The sequence below is a fragment of the Gorilla gorilla genome, chromosome 10 (genome assembly GCF_029281585.2).
Source record: "Gorilla gorilla gorilla isolate KB3781 chromosome 10, NHGRI_mGorGor1-v2.1_pri, whole genome shotgun sequence".
Taxonomy (NCBI): domain Eukaryota; kingdom Metazoa; phylum Chordata; class Mammalia; order Primates; family Hominidae; genus Gorilla; species Gorilla gorilla.
This window is the reverse complement of record NC_073234.2, coordinates 126301854-126326289: the sequence shown is the minus strand read 5'-3', so window position 1 is coordinate 126326289 and position 24436 is coordinate 126301854. Positions and strand designations below refer to the sequence as shown.

The 24436-nt window shown below is 46.7% G+C and overlaps 1 protein-coding gene across 5 annotated transcripts in view; it reads right to left on the bottom strand.

The window, feature by feature from the left end:
- Positions 1-3187: 3187 nt before the first annotated feature.
- The window catches only part of CCDC63 (coiled-coil domain containing 63), a 59227-nt gene continuing 37978 nt past the window's right edge, over positions 3188-24436 (bottom strand). For 2 of the 5 annotated variants that reach the window (XM_055359050.2, XM_063694330.1), the window contains 4 exons: positions 18046-18120; positions 12073-12265; positions 6356-6559; positions 3188-3392 (listed from right to left, as the gene is read on the bottom strand). In XM_055359050.2, coding sequence (XP_055215025.1) covers positions 3247-3392; positions 6356-6559; positions 12073-12265; positions 18046-18120 — 618 coding nt within the window. In that variant the 3' untranslated portion in view covers positions 3188-3246. The remainder of the gene's footprint in view (positions 3393-6355; positions 6560-12072; positions 12266-18045; positions 18121-24436) is intronic. The other 3 variants (XM_019039176.4, XM_019039178.3, XM_063694331.1) reach the window with 2 other exon arrangements.

Here is a 24436-nt window from a genome sequence, read left to right as displayed (position 1 = left end):
TTTGGTCACGACATTTCTCTGACAAACAGTGCCTTGTGTAAGGAAGGCAAAGGCAGATGAGCTAGTGACGGCCTTGCAGTCATTATTATTGAATCTTGATGACTCTTTATTTAAGGTAGACCTTTGCAGCCACTCAGAACTGTTTCTATCAAGGATCACGTTTTCCTGGAATGTTACCTGGATGACCAAAGCCCTCTCTTCCAAAGAGCCCAAGCATTTAGAGGGCCTTGCTTCCATGACATCTGTCCCTTGGGATGCCATAGGAATGCCTCTCCTGCCAGTGACAGTGACAAGAAGGCAGCAGCCTGACACATGGTAGGAACATAGCTCGTTCAACAGTAATCACACCTGCTAATCCTAAGAGGGTGATTTCTAGTTTCAGATAAAGTAGAAGTTGTCTGTACTTCTTCCCTAGCAAACTGAGGGAGTGGTACTGACTTCTGTCTCTGTCTGGGGCCCAGGCCTGGATGTGAGTTGACCTTTGATTTTCAATGACCACAGTCACGGTTGAAGCATTCAGGTCTATTATGGCTGCAAGAGTCCCAGTGTAAGAAACAAATAGGGCCAGGTGTGGTGGCTCACGCCTGTGATGCTAGCGCTTTGAGAGGCTGAGGCAGGAGGATCACTTGAGCCCAAAAGTTTGAGACCAGCCTAGGCAACATAGTGAGATCCAATCTCTATAAAAAATAAATAGCCAGGCATGGTGGTGTGCACCTGTGGTCTCAGCTACCCAGGAGGCTGCGGTGGGAAGATCGCTTGAGCCCAGGAGGTCGAGGCTGCAGTGAACTGCACTCCAGCCTGGGTGGCAGAGTGAGACTCTGTCTCTTAGAAAAGGAAAAAAAAAAAAACAGAAATAGGTTCAAATAACTAAGAAGTCCAAGGGCTTCAAGCACAATTGCACCTAGGAGCCCAGGCAGTGCCCTCAGAGGCTGGGGAGGCCTCTGTTTTCTGTCACGTTGCTCTGCTCTCAGCAGTGGCAAAATAATTAAGAGCAGCTCCTGCCCCTTTTCCAGCCCCTCAGCAATCCTAGAAGAGCATACTCCTCTCTCTTCCAGCTCCACAAAAACATCAGAACAGGGCCTTGTGGGATCCCTCTGGGGCACTTGACACCCCTGAGCCAATCACCATGGACTGGCAAGGGCAGTGCTCTGATGGACAGGCCTGGCTCAAATGATCAGCCCTGTGCTGGGGTTGAAATCAGAGTCGTCCTGAACCATATGGCCTGGAGATGGGAGGGAAGATTCCCCAGAGGAAAACCCAAGAAGAAGCAGGGAGTGGACTTCGGGTACTTCAAGTTTTCAAGAGAATCCCAAGAACCCTCCCAGCACTTTGGGAGGTCGAGTCAGGCAGATGGCTTGACGTCAGGAGTTCGAGACCAGCCTGGCCAAAATGGCAAAACCCCGTCTCTACTAAGAATACAAAAATTAACCGGGCATGGTGGCACATGCCTGTAATCCCAGCTACTCAGTAGGCTGAGGCAAGAGAATCACTTGAACCCAGGAGGTGGAGGTTGCAGTGAGCTGAGATCACACCACTCACTGAGCTGAGACCACTCCAGCCTGGGCGACAGAGCCGAACTCCGTCTCGGGAAAAAAAAAAAAAAAAAAAAAAAAAGAGAGAGAGACTCCTAAGAACCCAAGAACCCAGGACACAGCCCAAGTCAGTGATGTGATGGGAAGAAGCTGAAATGTGGTGACAGAGTGGAGCTGGGGTCACAGTGAAGGCAGGAGGACCCAGGAGGCCAGAGGAGCCACAGTTAGGGCCAGTCCTCAAGGCTTGACAATGACAACGGTGGGAGGAGCTCAGGGCTGAGCCATTAACAAGACGAATGAAACTGTCCCCTGGCTGCAGAGACCTGGGGCCCCTTTCAAAGCAGGCTGTGTGGGCAGGGACCCAGGGGAGTCACGGCCCCATCCCCATGACCCAGGACACCCCACACCCTGTGGTGACCCTCGCCCCTCACAGCTTCCCTGCACTCCAGAGTTGGTCCAGGCCAAGAGCCTCATACCCGGGCTCCTGTGGTCAGAGATGCAGTCCGGCACCAAGAAGGCGGGACTCAGGACACTCCAGGGCAGTGCGTGGTTCTGGGCAAGACACCCTGGACTCAGCTCCGCAGTGACATGCTCACCCACGACAGACACACGCAGAGACAGAGACATGCAGAGACACACAGAGAGATACAGAGATGCACACAGATACACAGTGAGCTGAGATCACACCACTCACTGAGCTGAGATCACTCCAACCTGGGCAACAGAGCCAAACTTGGGCTCAAAAAAAAAAAAAAAGAGAATCCCAAGAACAGGTACAGACTTGCAGAGACATACAGAACACACAGCGACAGAGACACAGGGACATACAGAGATGCACGCAGAGATACAGAGACACACACAGAGACACAGAGATGCACACAGATACAGACATGCAGAGACAGAGAGAGAGACACAGAAACATACAGAGACACACAGAGACACATAGACAGGGACACACAGAGACATACACAGGTGCAGACATGCAGAGACACACAGAGACAGAGACACAGAGACATACGGAGATGCACGCAGATACAGACATGCAGAGACACACACGGACACACAGAGATATATAGAGACACACACCGGTGCAGACACCCAGAGACACACAGAGACAGAGACACAGAGACATATGGAGATGCACACAGATACTGAGACACACACGGGTACACACATACATGGACACACAGACACAGAGACACATTCAGATACACAAAGAGATATATACAGACATATATACAGACACACAGATACAAACACAGAGACACAGACACTCAGAAACACAGATATACACACACGTACACAGACACACCCAGAGTAGCAGATCCAGCACGCCCCCAGCTCCCACTTCCCATTTGTGAGTGTTTGCCACACCTCGGGTGGCCAGCGGCGTCTCAGGATCCACACTTTGGCTCCAGCATGGCCCCTCCCCCGGGCTAGTCCCTGTTACATCTGGTGGACCGCATCTGCATCCGTATCTCTGCATATCTGGGGGTGGCCTGTGCTGGTCTCCAGCTCAGAGGTTTCCAGGGGCCTTGATGGACTCACATGGTTCCCACTCCCTGTTCCCGCTTTTACTTCTCGCTCCTCGGCCCCAGCCCAGAGGTGGCCCCAGTACCCAAAGCCCTTAGTAATGTGTGTGACAGGCACAAGGCTACAGAACAAAACATTTATTCTTTCGGTTATGTTGCAAAGGTGGCCCCATCCATGCACCTCACATGGTTACTTTCTTCCTGGATCTGAAGTCATCCACCTTCTCAGGCAGGCTGTCTCCACGCACTTCCTTACTCCGATTCTCCTTCAGGATATAATTGTCGAGAACCAGCTGCCGAAGGCTGCTGTGGTCCAGGGGCTGTTCCACTGCACCAAGATCAGATTTGTGTGAGGTGCTGGGAAATCAACCCCAGGGCTGGGGCTAAGCCTGGTTTGGCTTCCCTCCATAGCACTGGGGAGTGGAGCATGGAAATTCTCAGGTTTCAAGGAGGGGGAGAATGAACAGAAATATACTTCTTGGGGCTGCCCAGACAATGACTAGTTTTTCTCCCAGACAAGGATGTGAAGAATGTCTGGTTTAATGTTAAGGAGTTAGGGCCACCATGTGCAGTTGTTCAGGATGTGCACTGCACAAAGACACCTGAGGAGAGCGGTAGATGGATGGGCTGAAATCCAGCCCCCACTTGATTGCTGAGCCATAGCTACCCAGAAGGGGCAACTTTTTCTAATTTAATCTACCCAGAAGTGGCCCTTCTAATTCACACCTGTAGGCCATAGAGGCCAGTGGGCTGGGAGAACCTAATGTTCATCAACATTCCCTTGAACAGATGTGAAGACAGTATCTGTACATTTCTGACCTTGTGAGGACGACTTAACCAGCAGCTTGGCCCACCTCTCCCCCCAACCTTTTAGGAACTGAAAGGGCGGTGGAAGTTGTGCTGAGATGGGTGGCATCTGACCTAGCTTTCACTCCTGCTGCGTTTCAGTCTCCTCAGCTGAAACACACAGGATCTCTGTGTGTGCGTGTGTGTGTGCATGTGTTGTGTGCATGTGTGTGTGTGTGTACGTGTGCTTGTTGGGGGTCTCTCCATCCTTGGCACACTTGAAATGCTGCTCAGAGAAATGGGGGCAGCTTTTAAAAAATTGATTTTTTTCTCTACTTACTAAAGTCATGAAAGGTCATTGTAAGAGAAAATTTCAAACAATACAGAATTGTTTAACTTAGAAATGCAACATTATTTGCAAACCACCATCCAGAATTATCCACTGTAACAGGTGGCTTATACACCTCTGTTTGGTTTTTTATGCATAATCTAGAAACCCTCCTCCTTCCCTTTCTCTCATCGCCCCTCCCTCTTCCTCCTCCTCCTCCTCTTCCTGCCTCTGAGCCTTCCTCCCTCTCTCCCTCTCCCTCCCCCTCTCTCACATGTCTTATATCTCTTACTACGTATCAGGGTTGTGAAGTGCTGTCCTGTGCATTGTGAGATTTTTAGCAGCATCCTTGGCCACTAGATGACAGCAGCACCATCACTTTCAGTTGTGACAACCAAAAATATCTTCAGATATTGCCAAATGTCCCATAAAGGGTAAATCACCCCTGACTGAGGACTACTGGCAAAAAAAAAAGTATATATATATACATATAATATATATTATATAAAACATAATATATACTATACATATAATATATATTATATATTATATAATATATATGTATAATATATATACATACATATACATATATGTATACATATATACATATATACTATATAATACATATATATTATACATATATATTATATGTATACATATATATTACATATATATTATATATAATACATATATATTATATACATATATATTATATACATATATAATATATATTATACATATATATTATATTATATACATATATAGTATATAATATATAATATATATTATACATATATAATATATAATATATATTATACATATATATTATATAATATATATTATACATATATATTATATAATATATATTATACATATATATTATATAATATATATTATACATATATATTATATAATATATAATATATATTATACATATATATTATACATATATATTATATAATATATATTATATATTATACATATATATTATACATATATATTATATAATATATATTATATATTATACATATATATTATACATATATATTATATAATATATAATATATATTATACATATATATTATATATACACACACCTACATATATACACATACACACATATATATACACACACGTGTGTGTGTACACACGCATGTGTGTGCCTGTGTATTGCATGCATATGTAGAGAATGTTTTTAGAAAGATGGGATTATACAATACAGTACTTCTCAGGATGCCCAGACAATTGTGCAACTGACTGTTTTCCCTTTTTGTCTTACTATCAAGGGCATCTTCCTAGTCTCTTCATATTGGCCCCGTGCCTTATTTTTGGGGCTGCTTAGAATTCCACCGCATGGGTGGATGAGCTGGACCTTATTTAACCAATCTCTAAGGGGTGGGCATTATACTTGTTTCCAGTTTGGGGCTGCAGTGAACAGCCTCCACTCCTCCACCTTTCATCTTCCACCCTTGAGTAGTCCTTCTGGAAGGATCGGTTCCCATATATGTGGCCAAACTGCTCTCCAAAAAGCAGGTGAGGTCAATTTGATTCCCACCTTCAGAGTGAAGGCCTGGCTCCCCGCATGAGGAGGATGAGTGAATTTCCACCTTGGAAAAGAAGGAAGATCAATGGGCCGGTGTTGGAAGAGCCACAGTTGACCATTTCGCTTCTGGCATGGACCAGGTTGAAGCTGCTTCAACCGTGGGGTTAGGGGACAAAAATGGGGAGGGGCCAAGGATGGGTCCTGGAGGCACAATGGGTCAGGGAAAGGGAGGTCATAGGTGAGTGAGACTCAGGAGCATAGATAGGGTGAGCATGAGACACTGAGTCTGGGAACTCTGTTTACCCATAACTTGCCAACTTGTAAACTTTTGATATTTTAAGGTTCATTTTAAATGATCAAAAGGTAGCTTTGACTTTTAAAAATATCCAAAATATCTAAACTTCAGGATCTGTGTCACCCTAGCATCATAGAGAGAAAAGTCCTCAAGCAAATGACACCAAGTGACCACAGCCAAGATGGCACCCAAGGGAACTGGCGGGCCACAAAGGCTCATAAAGAGACGAAACCGAGGTTCAACACTGCAGACCCTCTCGGGCACCTGGACACGGTCTCCCCAGACCTGAAGGCACAGGTTCCCTGGCAACCTGTGCAGATTGAGAGAGAGAGAACTCACCATCATCCAACCTGTCGCTGAAGGGGTCAGCCCCCAGCACTGGGGGGATGACTTTGATGGGTTCTGGGGGCTTGAGGAGGGCAGAGCCACCCCAGAAAGGGTTGATGAAGGGTGGCGGGATCTCAGCCTCTGCCCCTTCCACTTCCAGGATGCGCTTGTAGGTCTCCAACAGCAGCAGGTCGTTGGTCTTCTTTTCAATGATGGCTGGAGAACAAGAAGCAGGACCAAGATGGCTGCCGAGAGACCTGGGCCTGGGGGCGCTGTGGGTGGTGCCACCACTGCAGAGGGCACGGAGGAGCAGGAAGTACAGGAGGTGCGGGATCTGGGCTCTGACAAGGACAAGGCTTTCTCCTGGGTGTCACTATGCATTCTCAACAGGACAACATCACTCCTCACCCTTAGAGGCTGAAATTTGGTTCTTGAGAGAAAAATAATTGACTTTTTTTTTTTTTTTTTTTTGACAAGGTCTGGCTCTGTTGCCCAGGCTGGAGTGCAGTGGCATGATCTTGGATCACTGCAACCTCAAACTCCCAGTTCAAGTGATTCTCCTGCTTCAGTCTTCCGAGTAGCTGCAACCAAAGACACATGACACCATGCCCAGCTAATTTTTGTATTTTTTGTAGACACTGTGTCTGGCTGATCTTGAACTCCTAGGCTCAAGTGATCCTTCCACATCGGCCTCCCAAAGTGCTGGGATTACAGGCATGAGCCATCGTGCCTGGCTTCTGACTTCTTAATGTATACAACACAGATACGCACAGGACATAAGCAGACATACGGTATCTCAATGATATTAAAATGTTACATTCACAAGGAGGGCAATTAGGAAAATATGTCTAGAGAGGCTCCTTAGCAGGATGATGACGAAAAGAAGGTTGAGAAACACCAGGTTACACTAAAAATTGGAAGCCCCACCTTAAACTCCTGGCTTGCCCCAGTGTTCTCTGTTTCAAGTCTCCAGGCCTTTGCTTATGCTGTTCCTTCTGCCAGAATGCCTTTCCCTACACACTTCCTGAATAACCCCCTAGAGGTGTTTTAAAACTCAGGTCATGCCTCGCCACCTGCAGGAATGCTTCCCTGGCCTGCCTCATTCAGGGGACATCCCCTTGCACTGTAGCTCCATAGCCCCATGCAGTCACAAGAGCATTCATTCATTCACTCATTCATTCATTCATTTGCAAATGATTACTCAATGTCTACCACGCCATGCACCGTGCTAGACGCTAAGGATGCAATGGAGGAAAAACAAAACAATGACAACACTAACAACAAAAATACAGCCCTTGCCCTACCAGAGCTTCAGTATGTATGGAGGCATAGAAAGAAAGCCAAGTTCAACAACTGAACCGATCACTACAGGCAGCCCTGGCCATCCCGATGTTCATTATCTGATTCAATAACTACTGGATTTGGGTATGTTTTTTGAATAAACCTCACACTATCCAGACTGCTGCTATTCTATCTGAAAATCAGGGATCAAAAATATTACCATCCAGGCCGGGCACAATGGCTCCTGCCTGTAATCCCAGCACTTTGGGAGGCTGAGGCAGGTGGATCACTTGAGGTCAGGAGTTCAAGACCAGCCTGGCCAACATGCTGAAACCCTGTCTTACTAAAAAACAAAAATTAGGCCAGGTGCAGTGGCTCACACCTGTAATCCCAGCACTCTGGGAGGCCAAGGCGGGTAGATCACTTGAGGTCAGGAGTTCGAGACCAGCCTGCCCAACATGTTGAAACCCCATCTCCACTGAAAATACAAAAACTAGCTGGATGTGGTTGCTCAGGACTATAGTCCAGCTACATGCGAGGCTGAGGCAGGAGAATAACTTGAACCTGGGAGGCAGAGGCTGCAGTGAGCCAAGATTGTATCACTGCACTCCAGCCTAGGTGACAGAGCGAGACTCCATCTTAAAAAAAAAAAAAAAAATTAGCCGGGCATGGTGTCGGGCACCTGTAATCCCAGCTACTCGGGAAGCTGAGGCAGGGGAATCACTTGAACCTGGGAGGAAGAGGTTGCAGTGAGCCAAGATTGTGCCACTGCACTTCCACCTGGGCAACAGAGTGAGACTCTGTCTCAAAAAATAATAAATAAATAAATAAATAAATAAATAAATAAATAAATAATATTGGCAACCAAAATTTGCTATCATATCTCAGGAACCACATAGATTCAGACATTGAAAGCAACCTGTCCATAGAGACAAATTGGGTAAATGCTAAACACTAGGACTGCGGTGAGAGGGAATAATAGTGGTCGGGGGGAGTAGGGGGTGAAGCTTCAGATGGGTGGGGACAGGGCAGCTTCAGTGCAGGGAGGACAATGAAACTGAGATCTGAGAATGTGAAGGAACTGGGCATGGGACAGGTCTTCCAGGAACAGCCTGTGCAAAGAGCCCGAGGCAGGAACAAGATGCAGGGGCAGCAATGGATTTGGAAGGATCGAGAGGAGGATAGTGTGGCTACAGGTGAGCCAGGGACAGAGCAGGACAAGAGGAGATCAGTAATATAAGCAAGGCCAGGCTAGAAAGAACCTGATAGGCTGTGTGCAGAAAAAAGTCAACACAGCAGGGTGAGGTTCTCTCCTCTGAAAGCCTTGCTGACCAGGTCAGGCTTGGGCTGGCATCCGGGAACCTGGATTTCAGCAGGATTCCCAACACCATTAACTGATAAGAGTGGCTCGCCTGAATGGATAAAGAAAATGTGGTGGCCGGGCGTGGTGGCTCACACCTGTAATCCCAGCACTTTGGGAAGCCAAGGCAGGTGGATCACCTGAGGTCAGGAGTTTGAGAACAGCCTGGCCAACGTGGTGAAACCCCATCTCTATTAAACATACAAAAATTAGCCAGGTGTGGTGGTGGGCGCCTATAATCCCAGCTACTTAGGAAGCTGAGACAGGAGAATAACTTGAACCCAGGAGGCAGAGGTTGCAGTGAGCTGAGATCATGCCATTGCACTCCAGCCTGGGTGATGAGAGCGAAATTCCATCAAAGAAAGAAAGGAAGGAATGAAGGAAGGAAGGAAGGAAGGAAGGAAGGAGAAAGAAAATGTGGTACATATACATGATGTATATGTACAAAAAAAGAATGAGATCCTGTCATTTGCAACAACATGGATGGAACTGGAGGTCATTATGTTAAGTGAAATAAGCCAGGCACAGAAAGACAAACTTCACATACCCTCACTTATCTGCAGGATGAAAAACAATGAACACTTGGAGATAGAGACTGGAAGGATGGTTATCAGAGGCTGGGAAGGGCAGTGGCAGGTGGGAGGGAGGTGGGGATGGTTAATGAATACAAAAAAACAGAAAGAATGAGCAACACTGGGCACAATGGCTCCTGCCTGTAATCCCAGCACTTTGGGAGGCCAAGGCAGCAGGATGACTTGAGTACAGGGGTTCAAGGCCATCCTGGGCAACATGGCGAGACCCCATATCTACAAAAAAAAATAAAAATAAATAAATACATAAAATAATAAGAACTAGTATTTGATAGCATAACAGGGTGACTATAGTCAAAATAATGTAATTGTACATTTTAAAATAACTAAAAGAGTATAATTAAATTGTTTGTAACACAAAAGATAAATGCTTGAGGGGATGGACGCCCCGTTTTCCATGATGTGATTGTTGTGCGCTGCATGCCTGAATCACAATATCTCATGTACCCTACAAAATACACACCATGTACCCACAAAATTTTAAAAAATTGTTAAAAGAGTGTCTCACCATGCCTAAATAGTTTGCACTATATGGTTTTTCACATGGTTCACACTAACATATTGCTTTGCCAATTTTGTTCTGTACCCTTTTACTGTAATAAATCATAGCCATATGTGTGACTATATACTGAGTCCTGGGAGTCCTCTAGCAAATCACTGAATGTGGCCAGGAGGCTAGAATGTGTTTGGGGAACCTCCCAAACACAGAGTGTACTAAGAATCTGATGTTTGGCCGGGCGCAGTGGCTCACGCCTGTAATCCCAGCACTTTAGGAGGCCAAGGTGGGTGGACCACGAGGTCAGGAGATCGAGACCATCCTGGCCAACATGGTGAAACCCCATCTCTACTAAAAATACAAAAATTAGCTGGGCGTGGTGGCGCGTGCCTATAATCCCAGCTACTTGGGGGGCTGAGGCAGGAGAATCACTTGAACCAGGGAGTCAGAGGTTGCAGGGAGCTGAGATCGCGCCGCTGCATTCCAGCCTGGGCGACAGAGTGAGACTCCATCTCAAAAAAAAAAAAAAAAGAATCTGAGGTTTAATTCAAGGAGCAGTGGAAGCCATTCATTCCAAATTGTCAGGATCTATGCAGGTATGCCCCTCCCTGTCCACTCTGAGCTTAGGGTCAATGCCTAGAAATGTATGTGATTGCTAATAGATTTGCTACATGCCAGGCACTACTCTGAGCACTTTATTCCTTCCTTTCTAATTTGTGTGCCTTTTATTTCTTTTCTGTGCTTTATTGCATTGGCTAGGGCCTCCAGTACAGCCCTGAATAGGCATGGTGACAGCACGCAGACATCCCTTCCTTGTTCCTGATCTTAGGAGAAAAACATTCCACTTCCCACTCCCACCAGGAAGGATAAGATTCGCTGTAGTTTTGGGTGTTATTATTATTACTTTTTTGGTTTGCTTGAGACAGAATCTTGCTCTGTTACCCAGGCTGGAGTGCAGTGGCACAATTTTGACTGACTACAACCTCCACTTCTCAGGTTCGAGCAATCCTCCTGCCTCAGCCTCCCGAGTATCTGGGACTACAGCGTACACCACCACACCTGGCTAATTTTTGTATTTTTAGTAGAGACAGTGTTTCACCATGTTTGCCAGTCTGGTCTTGAACTCCTGACCTCAAGTGATCTGCCCGCCTCGGCCTCCCAAAGTGCTGGAATTACAGGTGTGAGCCACCGTGCCTGGCCTAGTTTTGGGTGGTTTTTTGTAGGTGTCTTTTATCAAGTTAAGAAAGTTTCCTTCTAGTTCTAGTTTGCTGAGAGTTTTCTTTTTTAAAATCATGAATGGATGTTGAATTTTATCAAATGCTTCTGCATTTATTGATATGATAACATCATTTTTCTCTAATAACTATATATTTATTTAAGCCTCCCAACAGTCTTATGAGGTAGATACTGGGTTCATACCAATTTAAAAAAAAAACTGAAGGCATTAAAAGAGACCCATTTTTGTCGATCAAAAATCTGAAGCACAGTGAGGTTCAGAAACCTGCCCTGGCCAGGTGCAGTGGCTCATACCTATAATCCCAGCACTTTGGGAGGCCAAGGAGGGCAGATCACTTGAGCAAAGGAGTTTGAGACCAGCCTGGGCAATGTGACAAGATCCTGTCTCTACAAAAAATACAAAAAATCAGCCGTGTATGGTGGCGCATGGCTGTAGTCCCAGCTACTTTGGAGGCTGAGGTGGGAGGATCGCCTGAGCCCAACAGGTTGAGATGGCAGTGAGCCATGATTGGGCCACTGCACTCCAGCCTGGACAACAGAGCAAGACCCTGTCTCAAAAGAAACAAAGCAAAACCAAAAAACAAACCTGCTTAAGGCTCCAGAGCTGGTAAGTGTAGACCCAGGATTCAAACCCAGGCAGGCTGGCTTTAGTGCCCACACACTTCGCCACCAAGCTCACTACTCTATAAGAGCAAGGCCTTATGCTCAGTCACAGAAAGTTCTGGAAATGTTTCCTAAGACTCCAGCGGGCCCCAGCTTGACTCACCAAAATACTGCGGAAGGTTGATGTCGGTGACTTTCCCTGTCTCCCCTAACTGCACCAGGATCTTGGTGGAGTCACAGTTTATCTTCTTGAACAGTTTCTCCACTGAGTTCTTCAGTAGATCCAAGGTCCTGCTGACCTCCCCGTACTTGCTCTCATACATATCTGCCTCCTCCGTGGTCTTCCTCAGTTTATCCTGGTGGCAGACCCCAATTCCCACCTGCTCAGGAGGACTTTCAGTGGGCAGGGTGTTTGGGACCCTCTGGTGTCAGGGTCTCCAAACTGCGGGTTTTCAAACCTCTGAGGGGACACGAGATCAATTAAATGGGTTCCCATCGAATTTTAAAGAAATAAAATAGAATAGCAAAGAAAGGGAGAGAAGAAAAAATACTAGTGTACATTGAGGGTCGTAATAGTAAATATTGTTCAATGTTTTCACTTACTTGTCTATGTGTGTCTACATGTCTACAGGATTACAAATTTTTTTTTTTTTTTGAGACAGAGTCTCACTCTGTCACCCAGGCCAGAGTGCAGTGGCATGATCTCAGCTCACTGCAACCTCTGCCTCCCAGGTTCAAGCAATTCTCATGCCTCAGCCTCCCAAGTAGCTGGGATTACAAGCAGGTGCCACCATGCCCAGCTAACTTTTTTTTTTTTTTTTTTTGTATTTTTAGTAGAGACGCAGGCTGCTCTCAAACTGCTGATCTCAAGTGATCTGCCCACGTTGGCCTCTCAAAGTGCTGAGATTACAGGCATGAGCCACCACGCCCAGCCTACGATATTTTTTAAAAGCTGTTGACTCTTTAATTTTTATTTATTTATTTTTGAGACAAGGTCTCACTCTGTCACCTAGGCTCCAGGCTGGAGTACAGTGGCCCAATCTCGGCTCACTGCAGCCTCAACTTCCTGCACTCAAGCTATCCTCCCACGTTAGCCTCCAGAGTAGCTGGGACTACAGGCAGACGCCACCATGCCCAGCTAATTTTTGTATTTTTTTTAGAGATGGGGTTTCGCCACGTTGCCCAGGCTGGTCTCAAACTCCTGGATTCCAGCAATCCTCCCACTTTGGCCTCCCATTGTGCTGAGATTACAGGCATGAGCCACCTCACTCAGCCAGTTCACTCGTTTTTTTAAAAAATGGTGGTCCACCTGAGGCCAAAATTCAAGACCATCCTGGCCAACATGGTGAAACCCTGTCTCTACTAAAAATACAAAAATTAGCTGGGCATGGTGGCATGTGCCTGTAATTCCAGCTACTGGGGAGGAGGCAGGAGAATTGCTTGAATCCAGGAGGCAGAAATTGCAGTGAGCCCGAGATCATGCCACTGCACTCCAGCCTGGGTGACAGAGCGAGACTCTATCTCAAAAAAAAAAAAACAAGGTGGGCCACAGGAAGAAATACATTGCAGCCAACACATACAAACATACATACGTATGTTGTGTATGTAGATTTATCCATATTATCTAATCAAATGAATATAAAATTTCACAAATCAATATTTTAGAAAAACACAGTTGGGGTCTTGCTCTGTCACCCAGGTTGGAGTGCAGTGGTGTGATCATAGCTCACTGCAGCCTTGAACTCCTGGACTCAGGTGATCCTCCTGCCTCAGCCTCATGAGCAGATGGGACTACAAGCATGCAACACCACACCCAGCTAAGTTTTTGGTTTTTTTTTTAAATTTTGTAGAGATGGGATCTTGCTGTGTTGCCCAGACTGGTTTTGAACTCCTGAGCTCAAGCAATCCTCCTGCCTCAGTATCCCAAAGTGCTGGGATTACAGGTGTGAGCCACCATGCCAGTTCAAATCAATATTCTTTTTTTTTTTTTAATAAAATTAGAGACAAGTTCTCACTATGTTGCCCAAGCTGGTCTCAAACTCCTGGGCTCAAATGATCCTCCTGCCTCAGCCTCCCAAAGTTCTGGGATTAACAGATGTGAGCCACTGCACCCAGCCTCAAATCAATATTTTTATTATGTGTTCTAATATTTTCTCTTCTGTTCTGTTCTATCTCACTATTTTAAAATGTTGGCTACCATCCAATAAACTGATTTTACCATTCACAGTTTAAAACACATTGCCCTAGCCCAGTGGTTCTTAAAGTGTGGTCCCAGGACAAGCAGCATCAGCTTCACCTGGTAACTTGTTAGAAATGCATATTCTTGGGCCCCACCTCAGTCTTACTCAGTCAAAGGCCCTGGGGGTGGACCAGGCCACCTGGTTTTAGCAAGCCTCCCGGTGATCCTGGTGCACAGTAAAGTCTGAGAAGCTCTGCCAGCCTGTCGGATCTCAACCTTGGCTTCACACTGGTATCACCTGGGAACTTTAAAAATATTTGCTGCCCAACCCCACCCTCACTGATTCAGAGTCTTAATTGGCCTGGGGCACAGCCTGGGCATCTGGGAGTTCTCATTAAAGCCTCCCAGGTGATTGTGACGTGCAGCTGGACTGAGGATCACTGTTCTAGGTATTTCCTTCACTGATTCCTGCCTCTCCCTCAGAGATCTTAGCTTGCAAAGGTGAACTGGACCCTGGATGAACCAGCCCCATTCCCACTGGTGAACTCTGCAAGCACCATCCCGGATAATGATCCCAAGGGGTCGGCCCTATTCACACCCCTATTTTACAGGTGAGAAAACTGAGGCTCTGAGGCACACAGCCAGGAGAAGGAAGCCAGGAATTGAGCTCAGTCTCTCAACCAGCACATCAGGCGGCTTCCTCCACCCGGCTACTAGAATGTTTAGTTCCCAGGGCTGCAAATTTCCCATATGACAACAAGAGTGGCCCTCTCTAAAGGTGCATTAGGCCAGGCATGGTGGCTCACGCCTGTAATCCCAGCACACTAGGAGGCTAAGGTGGGAGAGTCACTTGAGCCTGGGAGGTTGAGGCTGCAGTGAGCTGTGATCGCACCACTGCACTCCAGCCTGGGTGACAGAGCAAGACTCTGTCTCAAAAAATAAATAAATTATAATAAAAGTGCATTTAAGAAAATCACAATTTAAAAAAAATCACAGGATTCATTTTTTAAAAGTCAATGTTCAGCTTGATGTGGTGGTTATAATACATGTCTAGCTCCTAAAATATTCCAGGTACTTTACACACATCATCTGAACTCAGCCTCATAATCGGCCTAGTTTTCAGATGAGGAATGTTGAGATCAGAGAAGAAAAGTGAACTCAGGTTTAGCTTCCCTGTACCAAGCTCATCCAAAGGCTTGACCTTGAGCTCAACTCTTCACTTGGGCAATTATTTAGTAACAAAGTGAGGGTGACTTACCAGTTTTTCTGGCTCGCCTGATAACAACAATAATAATAGCTACAGTGTACAGCTCTCTGCATTACAGTGTGCCAAATGTATACATGTGTGATTTTATTCAACCTTCACAGCCCTAAGAAGTAGGTATGATTATTATCCCCATTTTACAGATGTGGAAACTGAGGCTCAGAGAGGTTGAGTCACTACCTCAACGTCACAGAGCTAGGAAGTGACTTTTCTGCAAGTCATAGCCAGGCTCCCAGAGCTTGGTTGCTTAATTCCTATGCAAAACCCTCCCATGATGGATGTGGTCCCACCACTTCTCCCAAAGGGGAAGGAGATGATGAAGTAAAGGGTTTCAAGAATAGAGCAGGTGGAAGTGATCTTTAGCAGGGGGTAGGAAACATCTGTGAGTCCATTGCTATCAAGACTAATTCTGGCCAGGCACAGTGGCTCACGCCTATAATCCCAGCACTTTGGGAGGCCAAGGCGGGCGGATCACCTAAGATCAGGAGTTGGAGACTAGCCTTGCCAACATGGTAAAACCCCGTCTCTACTAACAATACAAAAAATTAACCGGGTATGGTGGCACGTGCCTGTAATCCCAGCTACTCGGGAGGCTGAGGCAGGAGAATCGCATGAACCTGGGAGGTGGAGTTTGCAGTGAGCCGAGATTGTGCCACTGCATTCCAGCCTGGGCGACAGAGCGAGACTCTGTCTCAAAATTAATTAATTAATTAATTAAAATTAAAAAATAAATTAAAAATTAAAGTTATCTCGGCATGGTGGTGTGCACCTGTAATCCCAGCTACTCGGGGGCTGAGGCAGGAGAATCGCTTGAACCCGGGAGGTGGACGTTGCAGTGAGCGGAGATCGCGCCACTGCACTCCAGCCTGGGCAACAGAGTAAGACTCCGTCTAAACTAACAAAGAAACAAACAAAAACAATTATCCTGCTTAGAGTATCTGCATTTGAAAAGAAGCCCCCCAAAGTCATGCTAAAGCCAAAGTAACAAAAAGCTAGCGGTGGGGCTTCAGGCAGAGGCGAGGGAAATGTTTGGCTTTGCCTGATCAGCCTGTTCCAAACCCCAAGATGTAGAGGGGCGCCAGTCTCAACCTCAATAAGAGTCTGGATTCTGGGTGGCCCCGAGTGAAGGACGTGGGCCCCCAGGCATCTGCCCAGCTTGGGGAGGGTCTCCGTGGACCTGGACCCTGCCTGGAACCCTGTTATTCCCCATACCCAGATACCCGGGAGATGCCGCTCTGAGCACCTCAATGGGCAGCATGTGCTTTGCTGCCATCCAGTGGCCTAGAGGAGAATAACACCCTGGTGGCCATCCCTGTCTCCCAGGTGCGCGTCAGACAGAAAAAAAGCAGAAAACAGCCGCAAAGAAGGGAAGGGAAACGACTCCGGAGGGCAGTTCCCAGGTCTTTGTCACACATATGCTATCCACTCTTTCCTTATACCTCAGTAACAAAACTCTGATTGTATTTAGGGTGGCAATGTGACCAACTAAAAGTTACATTTCCAAACCTCTCTTGCAATAGGGGTGGCCAATGAAGTTTAGATACAGAAGTCATTGGCTGAGACTTCTGAGAAGGCACTTTTAAGCTGTCTGACTCTGCTAGTGAGGATTTTTTTTTTTTTTTTTTTTTTTTTTTTTTTTGCAGCTCCCACTTTCTTCCTATCTGGAATGTATATGCGACGGCTGGATCTATGGCAGGTGCGATGCAACCATGAGGTGCCCTTGGAATATAAGTCACCCACTAAGGATGGCAAGACAGAAGGACGGAGCCCAGGTCACTGATGACATCATAAAGGTGCCATACCAGCCCTGAAGTGCCTATTTCCAGACTTATTTCCTTTTTTTTTTTTTTTTGAGACAGGGTCTCACTCTGTTGCCCAGTGCAGCGACACGATCCCGGCTCACTGCAACCTCCACCTCCCAGGCTTAAGCAATTCTCCTGCCTCAGACTCCCAAGTAGCTGGGATTACAGGTGTGCGCCACTGCCACCCGGCTAATTTTTGTATTATTAGTAGAGATGGGGTTTCACCAGGGTGGCAGGCTTATTTCTTAAAGTAAATAAACTTGTATCTTGCTTAAGCCACTATTATTTGGAGTCCCTATTATTAGCAGCTGAATAAAACTCAAAACTTATACAATATCCCAGCTCCTTGATGTTGGTCAAGTGACTTAACTTCCGTGAACCTTAGCCTCTTCATCTGTAAAACGACGAGATCAACAGCACCTGCCACCAGGATTCAATGAAAGTGCAAGCCAAGCTCTTAGCCCGGCGCCTCGTACATGGTAATTACTCCAGAAATGTGTGTATTTGCTATTACTTGTTGAGAACAGGGCACAGGCAGGACAAGGGGAAGAAAGAGGGAAAGAGGCAGAGATCCATGTGGAAGGAGCCCATCGGGGATGAAACTGCAGGCCCAAGAGCCCGGGCTGGACTCCCTGAAAAGGGGGGTGGGGGCTTTAGAATGGATGAAGGGACAGAATTCTACAATGACATTGTAGCAGAGGCTGCCCGGGACAAAACGTCAGGACATGTCTGGATGTGATCCAGGCCAGCCTCGAGTCATGGGGCAGACCTCTTACTGTTCCTGAGAAGCAGCTGACAGATGCCCGACGGACAGACAGACAGAAGCTCCCGTTGGACACAGAGACAGACAACACAAGCTCCCGCATCCCTCCCTCCCGATCCTGTTCTCACCTCCAGCTGTCTCAGGACAGAGCGATTGTCATCGTGGGACAATTTCTGCTGGGATCGCAAGAGGATGATCTCGTCCTGCTCGGGAGAGAACAAGACCATGAGGAAAAGCGGGCTCTTCCCTCCCCACTGCTCCCAAAAATAAGCGTGCGCCTCAAAGAGTCGATGAGGATTTCAATGATCCGTTTCAAAGAGCCCCGAACACCTGGGCCCCTCTTAGGCCCGTGGGGTTATTTTTTTTTTTTCTTCTGATGTTTCTTAAGTAAAAGGAGGGTGAGAGCATGAAAGGGGGTGGGAGGGGTGAGTCATCCTTTCTTTCTTTTTTTTTTTTTTTGAGATGAAGTCTCGCTGCGATGCCTAGGCTGGAGTGCAATGGCACAATCTTGGCTCACTGCAACCTCCTCCATCTCCCAGGTTCAAGCGATTCTCCTGCCCCAGCCTCCTGAGTAGGTGGGACTACAGGCACGCACCACCAAGCCCAGCTTTTTGTATTTTTACTAGAGATGGGAGCTTCACCATACTGGTCAGGCTGGTCTCAAACTCCTGACCTCAGGCGATCCGCCCGCCTCAGCCTCTTCTGGAAAATTCTAGAACAATGCAGTCAATAGAATTTTCTGTTCTGATGGTAATGTCCTATCCCCCCTAATACTGTGGTCACTAGCCACATGGTGCTGAGCACTTGAAATATGACTGGTGCCACTAGGAACTAATTTTTCTTTTTTTTCCTTTTTTATTTTTATAGAGATGGGGGGGGGTCTCACTATGTTGCCTGGGCTGGTCTCGAACTCCTACACTCAAGCAATCCTTCTGCCTCAGCCTCCCAAAGTGCTGGGATTACAGGCATGACCCACTGTGCCCAACCTCTGATGAACTAATTTTTAGATATTGTTTAATTTCAGTTAATGTAACTTAAAAAGCCACACGTGGCTGGTGGCTATGGTATTGAACAGTGTGGCTGTGGAGTGGGAGTTCTCAAACCTGAGCATACTCTCAGACTCTCCAGAGTCACCTAGAGGCTTGTGAAAATGCAGAATGCCAGGACCCATGCCCAGGGCTTCCGATTCTATTGGTCTGGGTGGGGCCTAAGAATGTACATTTCTAACAAGTTCCCAGGTGATGCTGCCACTGCTGTCCCAGGGACCAGCTTTGAGAACCACTGGGCTTAAACCATGTGCCCTGACAGAAAAAAGCTCACACCTTTCGACGGACCAATCTCATGCCTAGGAGTCTGTCCCATGGAAATAACAGAACAGGTCGGCAAAGGTGGACCCTCAGGGCTGTCTGTTGTATTCTTGTTTATAGTGGCCCCCAGTTGGGGACAATCAAATGTCTACTGATCGGGGGTCAGTTAATGATGGCACATTCATAAAACAGGGGAGAGGGTCTTGGGTTAAAATATGGCTAAAATGCAGATTCCTGGCCCATCCACAGAGAAGCTATGTCTGTAGGTATGGGAGGGGTTCTGGGGAATGTGCTTTTCTTCTTCTTTTTTTTTTTTTTTTTTTTTTGAGAGAGGGTCTCTCTCTGTCACCCAGGCTGAAGTGCTGTGGCATAATCACGGCTCACTGAAGCCTTGACTGCGATCCTCCCATCTCAGCCTCTCAAGCAGTTGGGACCACAGGCACATGCCTGACTAATTTTTTCAAAATTTTTCTGTAGACACAGAGTCTCACTATGTTGCCCAGGCTGGTCTTGAACTCCAGTGCTCAAGTAATCTTCCTGCCTCAGCCTCCCAACATGCTGGAATTACAGGTGTGAGCCACTGTGTCTGGCCAGGAATGCATTTTTTTGTTTTTTGGTTTGTTTGTTTGTTTGCTTGTTTGTTTTGAGACAAGCTCTTGCTCTGTTGCCCAGGCTGGAGTGCAGTGGTGTGATCTCAGCTTACTGCAACCTCTGCCTCTCGGGTTCAAGCGATCCTCCCATCTCAGCCTCCTGAGTAGCTGGGACTGCAGGCATGAGACACCACACCCAGCCTGGAATGTGCATTTTTAAGAAGCATCTTGTGATTCCATGCTACAGAGCATCTAGGGTCTCCAGAAGCTATTAAAAAAACACAGTGGGCTGGGCATGGTGGCTCATGCCTGTTATCCCAGTGCTTTGGGAGGCCAAGGTGGGCAGATCACTTGAGCCCAGGAGTTTGAGACCTGCCTGGGCAATATGGTGATATTCCATCTCTACAAAAAAAAATACAAAAATTAGCCAGATGTAGTGGTACATGCCTGTAGTCCCCAGATACTCGGGAGGCTGAGGTAGGAGAATCCCTTGAGCCCAGGAGGCGGAGGTTGCAATGAGCCGAGATCCTGCCACTGCACTCCAGCCAGGCGATAGAGCAAGATCCTGTCTCAAAAAAACAAAAAAAAAGGAGGAAAAAAATAGAAGATGTTGGGAGGTATCTATGGTAAGTTGTTGGGAAACAAAAGGTTTACAGAATAGCATGAACTGTCTAGTATGATCTAGTACTACAAACAGGCTTGTAAATGGGCGTGTGTGTGTCTGTGTGTCTATGTGTGCACACGTGTAACCACACACTGCCTTCATAAAGCAGTGTCAACAAAATGTTAATTATCTCCAGGTCATGATATCTTGGTGACTTTTAATTTTTCTTTATGTTTTTCTGAATTGCCTACACTTTCCCACAGGTGTATAGTAATATATTTACACAATTTGGAAAATTCTACAAAGAACAAATACAAACCCAAATCAGGAAGAATCCCATCTCCCAACATAGCATTGCTTCATGTTTTTGGTAAGAGCTCTATCTTGCTTTTTTCCCCGCTGTAAAGATTGGAAGGCTCATCTCCTTTAATTTTTAAAAAATTTTTTTTTGAGACAGGGTCTTGCTCTCTTGCCCAGACTGGAGTGCAGTGGTGCGATCTTGGCTCACTACAGCCTCGACCTCCCAGGCTCAAGCAATCCTCCCACTTCAGCCTTCTGAGTAGCTGGGACTACAGGTACACACCATCACACCCAGCTAATTTCTTTTTGTGTCTTGTATTTTTTGTAGAGATGGGGTTTCGCCATGTTGCCCAGGCTGGTCTCAAACTCCTGGGCTCAAGTGATCCGCCTACCTCGGCCTCCCAAAGTGCTAAAAATTTTTAATTTTTAAAAAAGCAGAAAGAACTCTACCAAAAAGATGAAACAATGCTGTGTCCATGTAATGGAATTATTCCTGATTTGGGGGTTGTATTTATACTTTTTAGTATTTTCCAAATTGTGAAAAAAAATCTAATCGGAAAAATATATATTATTTTGGAAAAAGAAAAAAAGAAAGGAAGTGAGTCTTCCGATCTTTACAGGGCAGGGGTGGGGTGGGGGATCTCTACCAAAAAGATGAACCAATGCCATATCCAGGTGATGGGATTCACATTGAGACTTTTTACTATTTTGGCAAATTGCATCAATAACCTGAGTCGATGGCGCCGCTCCCCTGCTCGGAGATCTCCCATGGCCCCTGCCTCTCTGAGAAATGGCCAAAACCTCTTCTGGAAATGTGCCCAGCAGCCCTCACCTCCCAGATTCATCCCCTCTCCCTCCCATGTCTCTCTCTGTGTGCCAGACACCCTGGCCTGCTTGCAAGCTGCGTCAGGGCCTTTGCGTGTGCTGTTGCTGTTTCCTCTGCCTGGAGCATTCTTCCCCAGAGATCTGGACAGCTCAATCCTTCACCTGTAAGTTCACTCAGATCTTAACTTCTCAACTGCCCGGGGCCCCAACCGGCTCCAAAACCCGTCTTACGCTGTGCGACTTCATCTTTTTACCCACACTGCATCTCCCTTTCTAACTTACTCTATAACTTACGTAAGTATTGGGCTTGTTGTTTATTGTCTGTTTCTCCCTGCCAAAACAGCAGTTCTGTGAGGGCTGAACTTTTTGTCATCCTGTTCACTGCCACATTATCAGGGTCTAGAGCAGTGTCTGGAAGACAGTAGGTGCTCAATAAATACTTGCTGGATGAACGAATAACCAAAAGGACATTGCTTCAATCAGATACACAACTTTATATGATAGTAACTGTGTTACATTTTAAAAGCACAACCATTGACACCAGCCTGGGCAACACACTGAAACCTCATCTCTGCAAAAAATACAAAAATTAGCTGGGTGTGGTGGTGTGCGCCTGTAGTCCCAGCCACTCTGGAGGCTGAGATGAGACGATCACCTGAGCCAGGGAGACTGAGGCTGGAGTGAGCCAAGATCAAGCCACTGTACTCCAGCCTGGGTGACAGTGTGAGATCCTGCAAAAAAAGAAGAAAGAAAAAGAAAGAAAAAGGAAGGAAGGAAGGAAGGAAGGAAGGAAGGAAGGAAGGAAGGAAGGAAGGAAGGAAGGAAAGAAGGACCAAAAAAAAAGTTGGAAGTTGGAAGGAAATATTTCAGAATGTCACCAGTGATTGTCTCAGGCAATGGGATGTGCGTGGTTTAAAATTCCTTCCATCCTTAGTTGCTTTCCAGATTCTCTACAGTGAGCATATCTTTGTCCTATAACATTTTTTGCAAAATTAAGTCTTACCATTGGAAATCAGTGCTCTCTGGACTTATTCAACAGGCATTTGCAGCTCTATTTGAGCCCAAAAAGTCACAGTTCTATAACCTTAACAAAGAGCTTGGAAGCTGCTGTTCTGGTCCAACCATCACTCTACAGATGGGGAAACTGAGGCCCAGAGAGGGCAGCGCTTACCCATCTTAGACATATTTGTCATGACCCTAAGGAAGAGGGTCCCCTTATGAGGAGTAGGGAAAATCAAGGCCAATTCAGCTCAGGAATATTTTCTATCAGGTCAGGATATTCAGCTGGGGTCCTCATACCCCTCTGCTAGGGCTTGTCCTCGGTGTCCCACTGGGACCCGAGAATTCAGGGTCCTGCCCACTTCCAGGCCTGCCCGCAAAGACCTTCCCTGCAATACCGCAAATGGACGCCAGAGGACAGTGGTGACGCGCCTGAACCTCAGTTAGCAACTCAAAGGCCCGCTAAGCTCTGCGGGCCCTGGAGCACTTCAGCCTGGCTGGTCTCTGTGAGCGAAGAGGGAGCGGATGGCTCCGTTTGTAGGAACTCGGATTCCCGCGGGAATGTGGGCGGGAGGTGTCAGATCTGATTTTCCAAGGGAAACCAGAAATTCGGAGTTTCATGTGGAATATCCTGGTTTTTAAATCACTGCCACTAAGAATTTAACAACTTGGGGAGGTGGAGGAGACCAAACGAAACTAAAAAAGAAGGCTGGGGCCGGGCGCGGTGGCTCACGCTGTATTCCCAGCATTTTGGGAGGCCGAAGTGGGCGGATCACGAGGTCAAGAGATTGAGACCATCCTGGCCAACATGGTGAAACCCCGTCTCTACTAAAAAATACAAAAATTAGCTGGGCGTGGTGGCGCGCGCCTGTAGTCCCAGCAACTCAGGAGGCTGGTTTATGAGACTCCGCCCCCAGCCCTCTAGGGAGGGGTGAAGTCAGATGTTAGAATTCTAATTGTTTTTAATTAAAAAAAATTTTTTTAACCTGATCCCTTAGTCTGAGCAAAGGTGCCAGAAGAAGGCAAAAAGGTAGGGTCCCAGCCCCCTCCCATGGCCCATCCCACCGCCACTCCTTCATCCAGGTCTGCTCCGTTTCCTATGTTTTATGTACCAGTGTTTCCTCATAACATGGGATTAAACAAAAACGTTTTGTATAATAATAGAGCTTGCAGAGCAAGCTTGCGGAGCAAGCCACCACCGGGCGTGGTGGCTCATCCGTGTAATCCCAACACTTTGGGAGGCCGAGGCAGGCGGATCACCTGAGTTCAGGCGTTCGAGACCATCCTGGCAAACATGATGAAACCTTGTCTCTACTAAAAATACAAAAATTAGCCGGGTGTGGTGGCTCTGCCTGTAGTCCCAGCTACTCTGGAGCCTGGGCAGGAGAATCGCTTGAACCCGGGAGGTGGAGGTTGCAGTAAGCCAAGATCGTGCCACTACAGTCCAGCCTGGGTGACAGAGCAAGACTCTGTCTCAAAAAAAGAAAAAAAGAAAGAAAAGGAAAAAAAAGTTTTGTAGCTTTTTAAATAAAAGTTTGAAACTTTTTTTATAAAAAGAGTTTGGACTTGGAGGACTCCTCTAGTCCAAGTGTGTGTGCCATTCTACAGATAGAGAGACTGAGAACCAGAGCACCTGCACTTGTCCTTGTGCAGGAGATGCTGTGCGACTGCAGGAGGAAAGGATGAGAGCAGCCTCAAGGTGAATGGGAGGTCAAGGTCATTTCTGGGGAAGAACCATTTCCTGTGCCTGTCCTGGACCCTTGTCCAGGAAGACCTCCTTCCAGGAGGGGGACAGAGAGTGGCATGAGGGTCTTTCAAGTCTGTCTTCCCCACCCCCGGGTGCACCTCCCACCCCACACCTCCCCATGCCCTGCCTGGGACCTGCAGGGCTTGC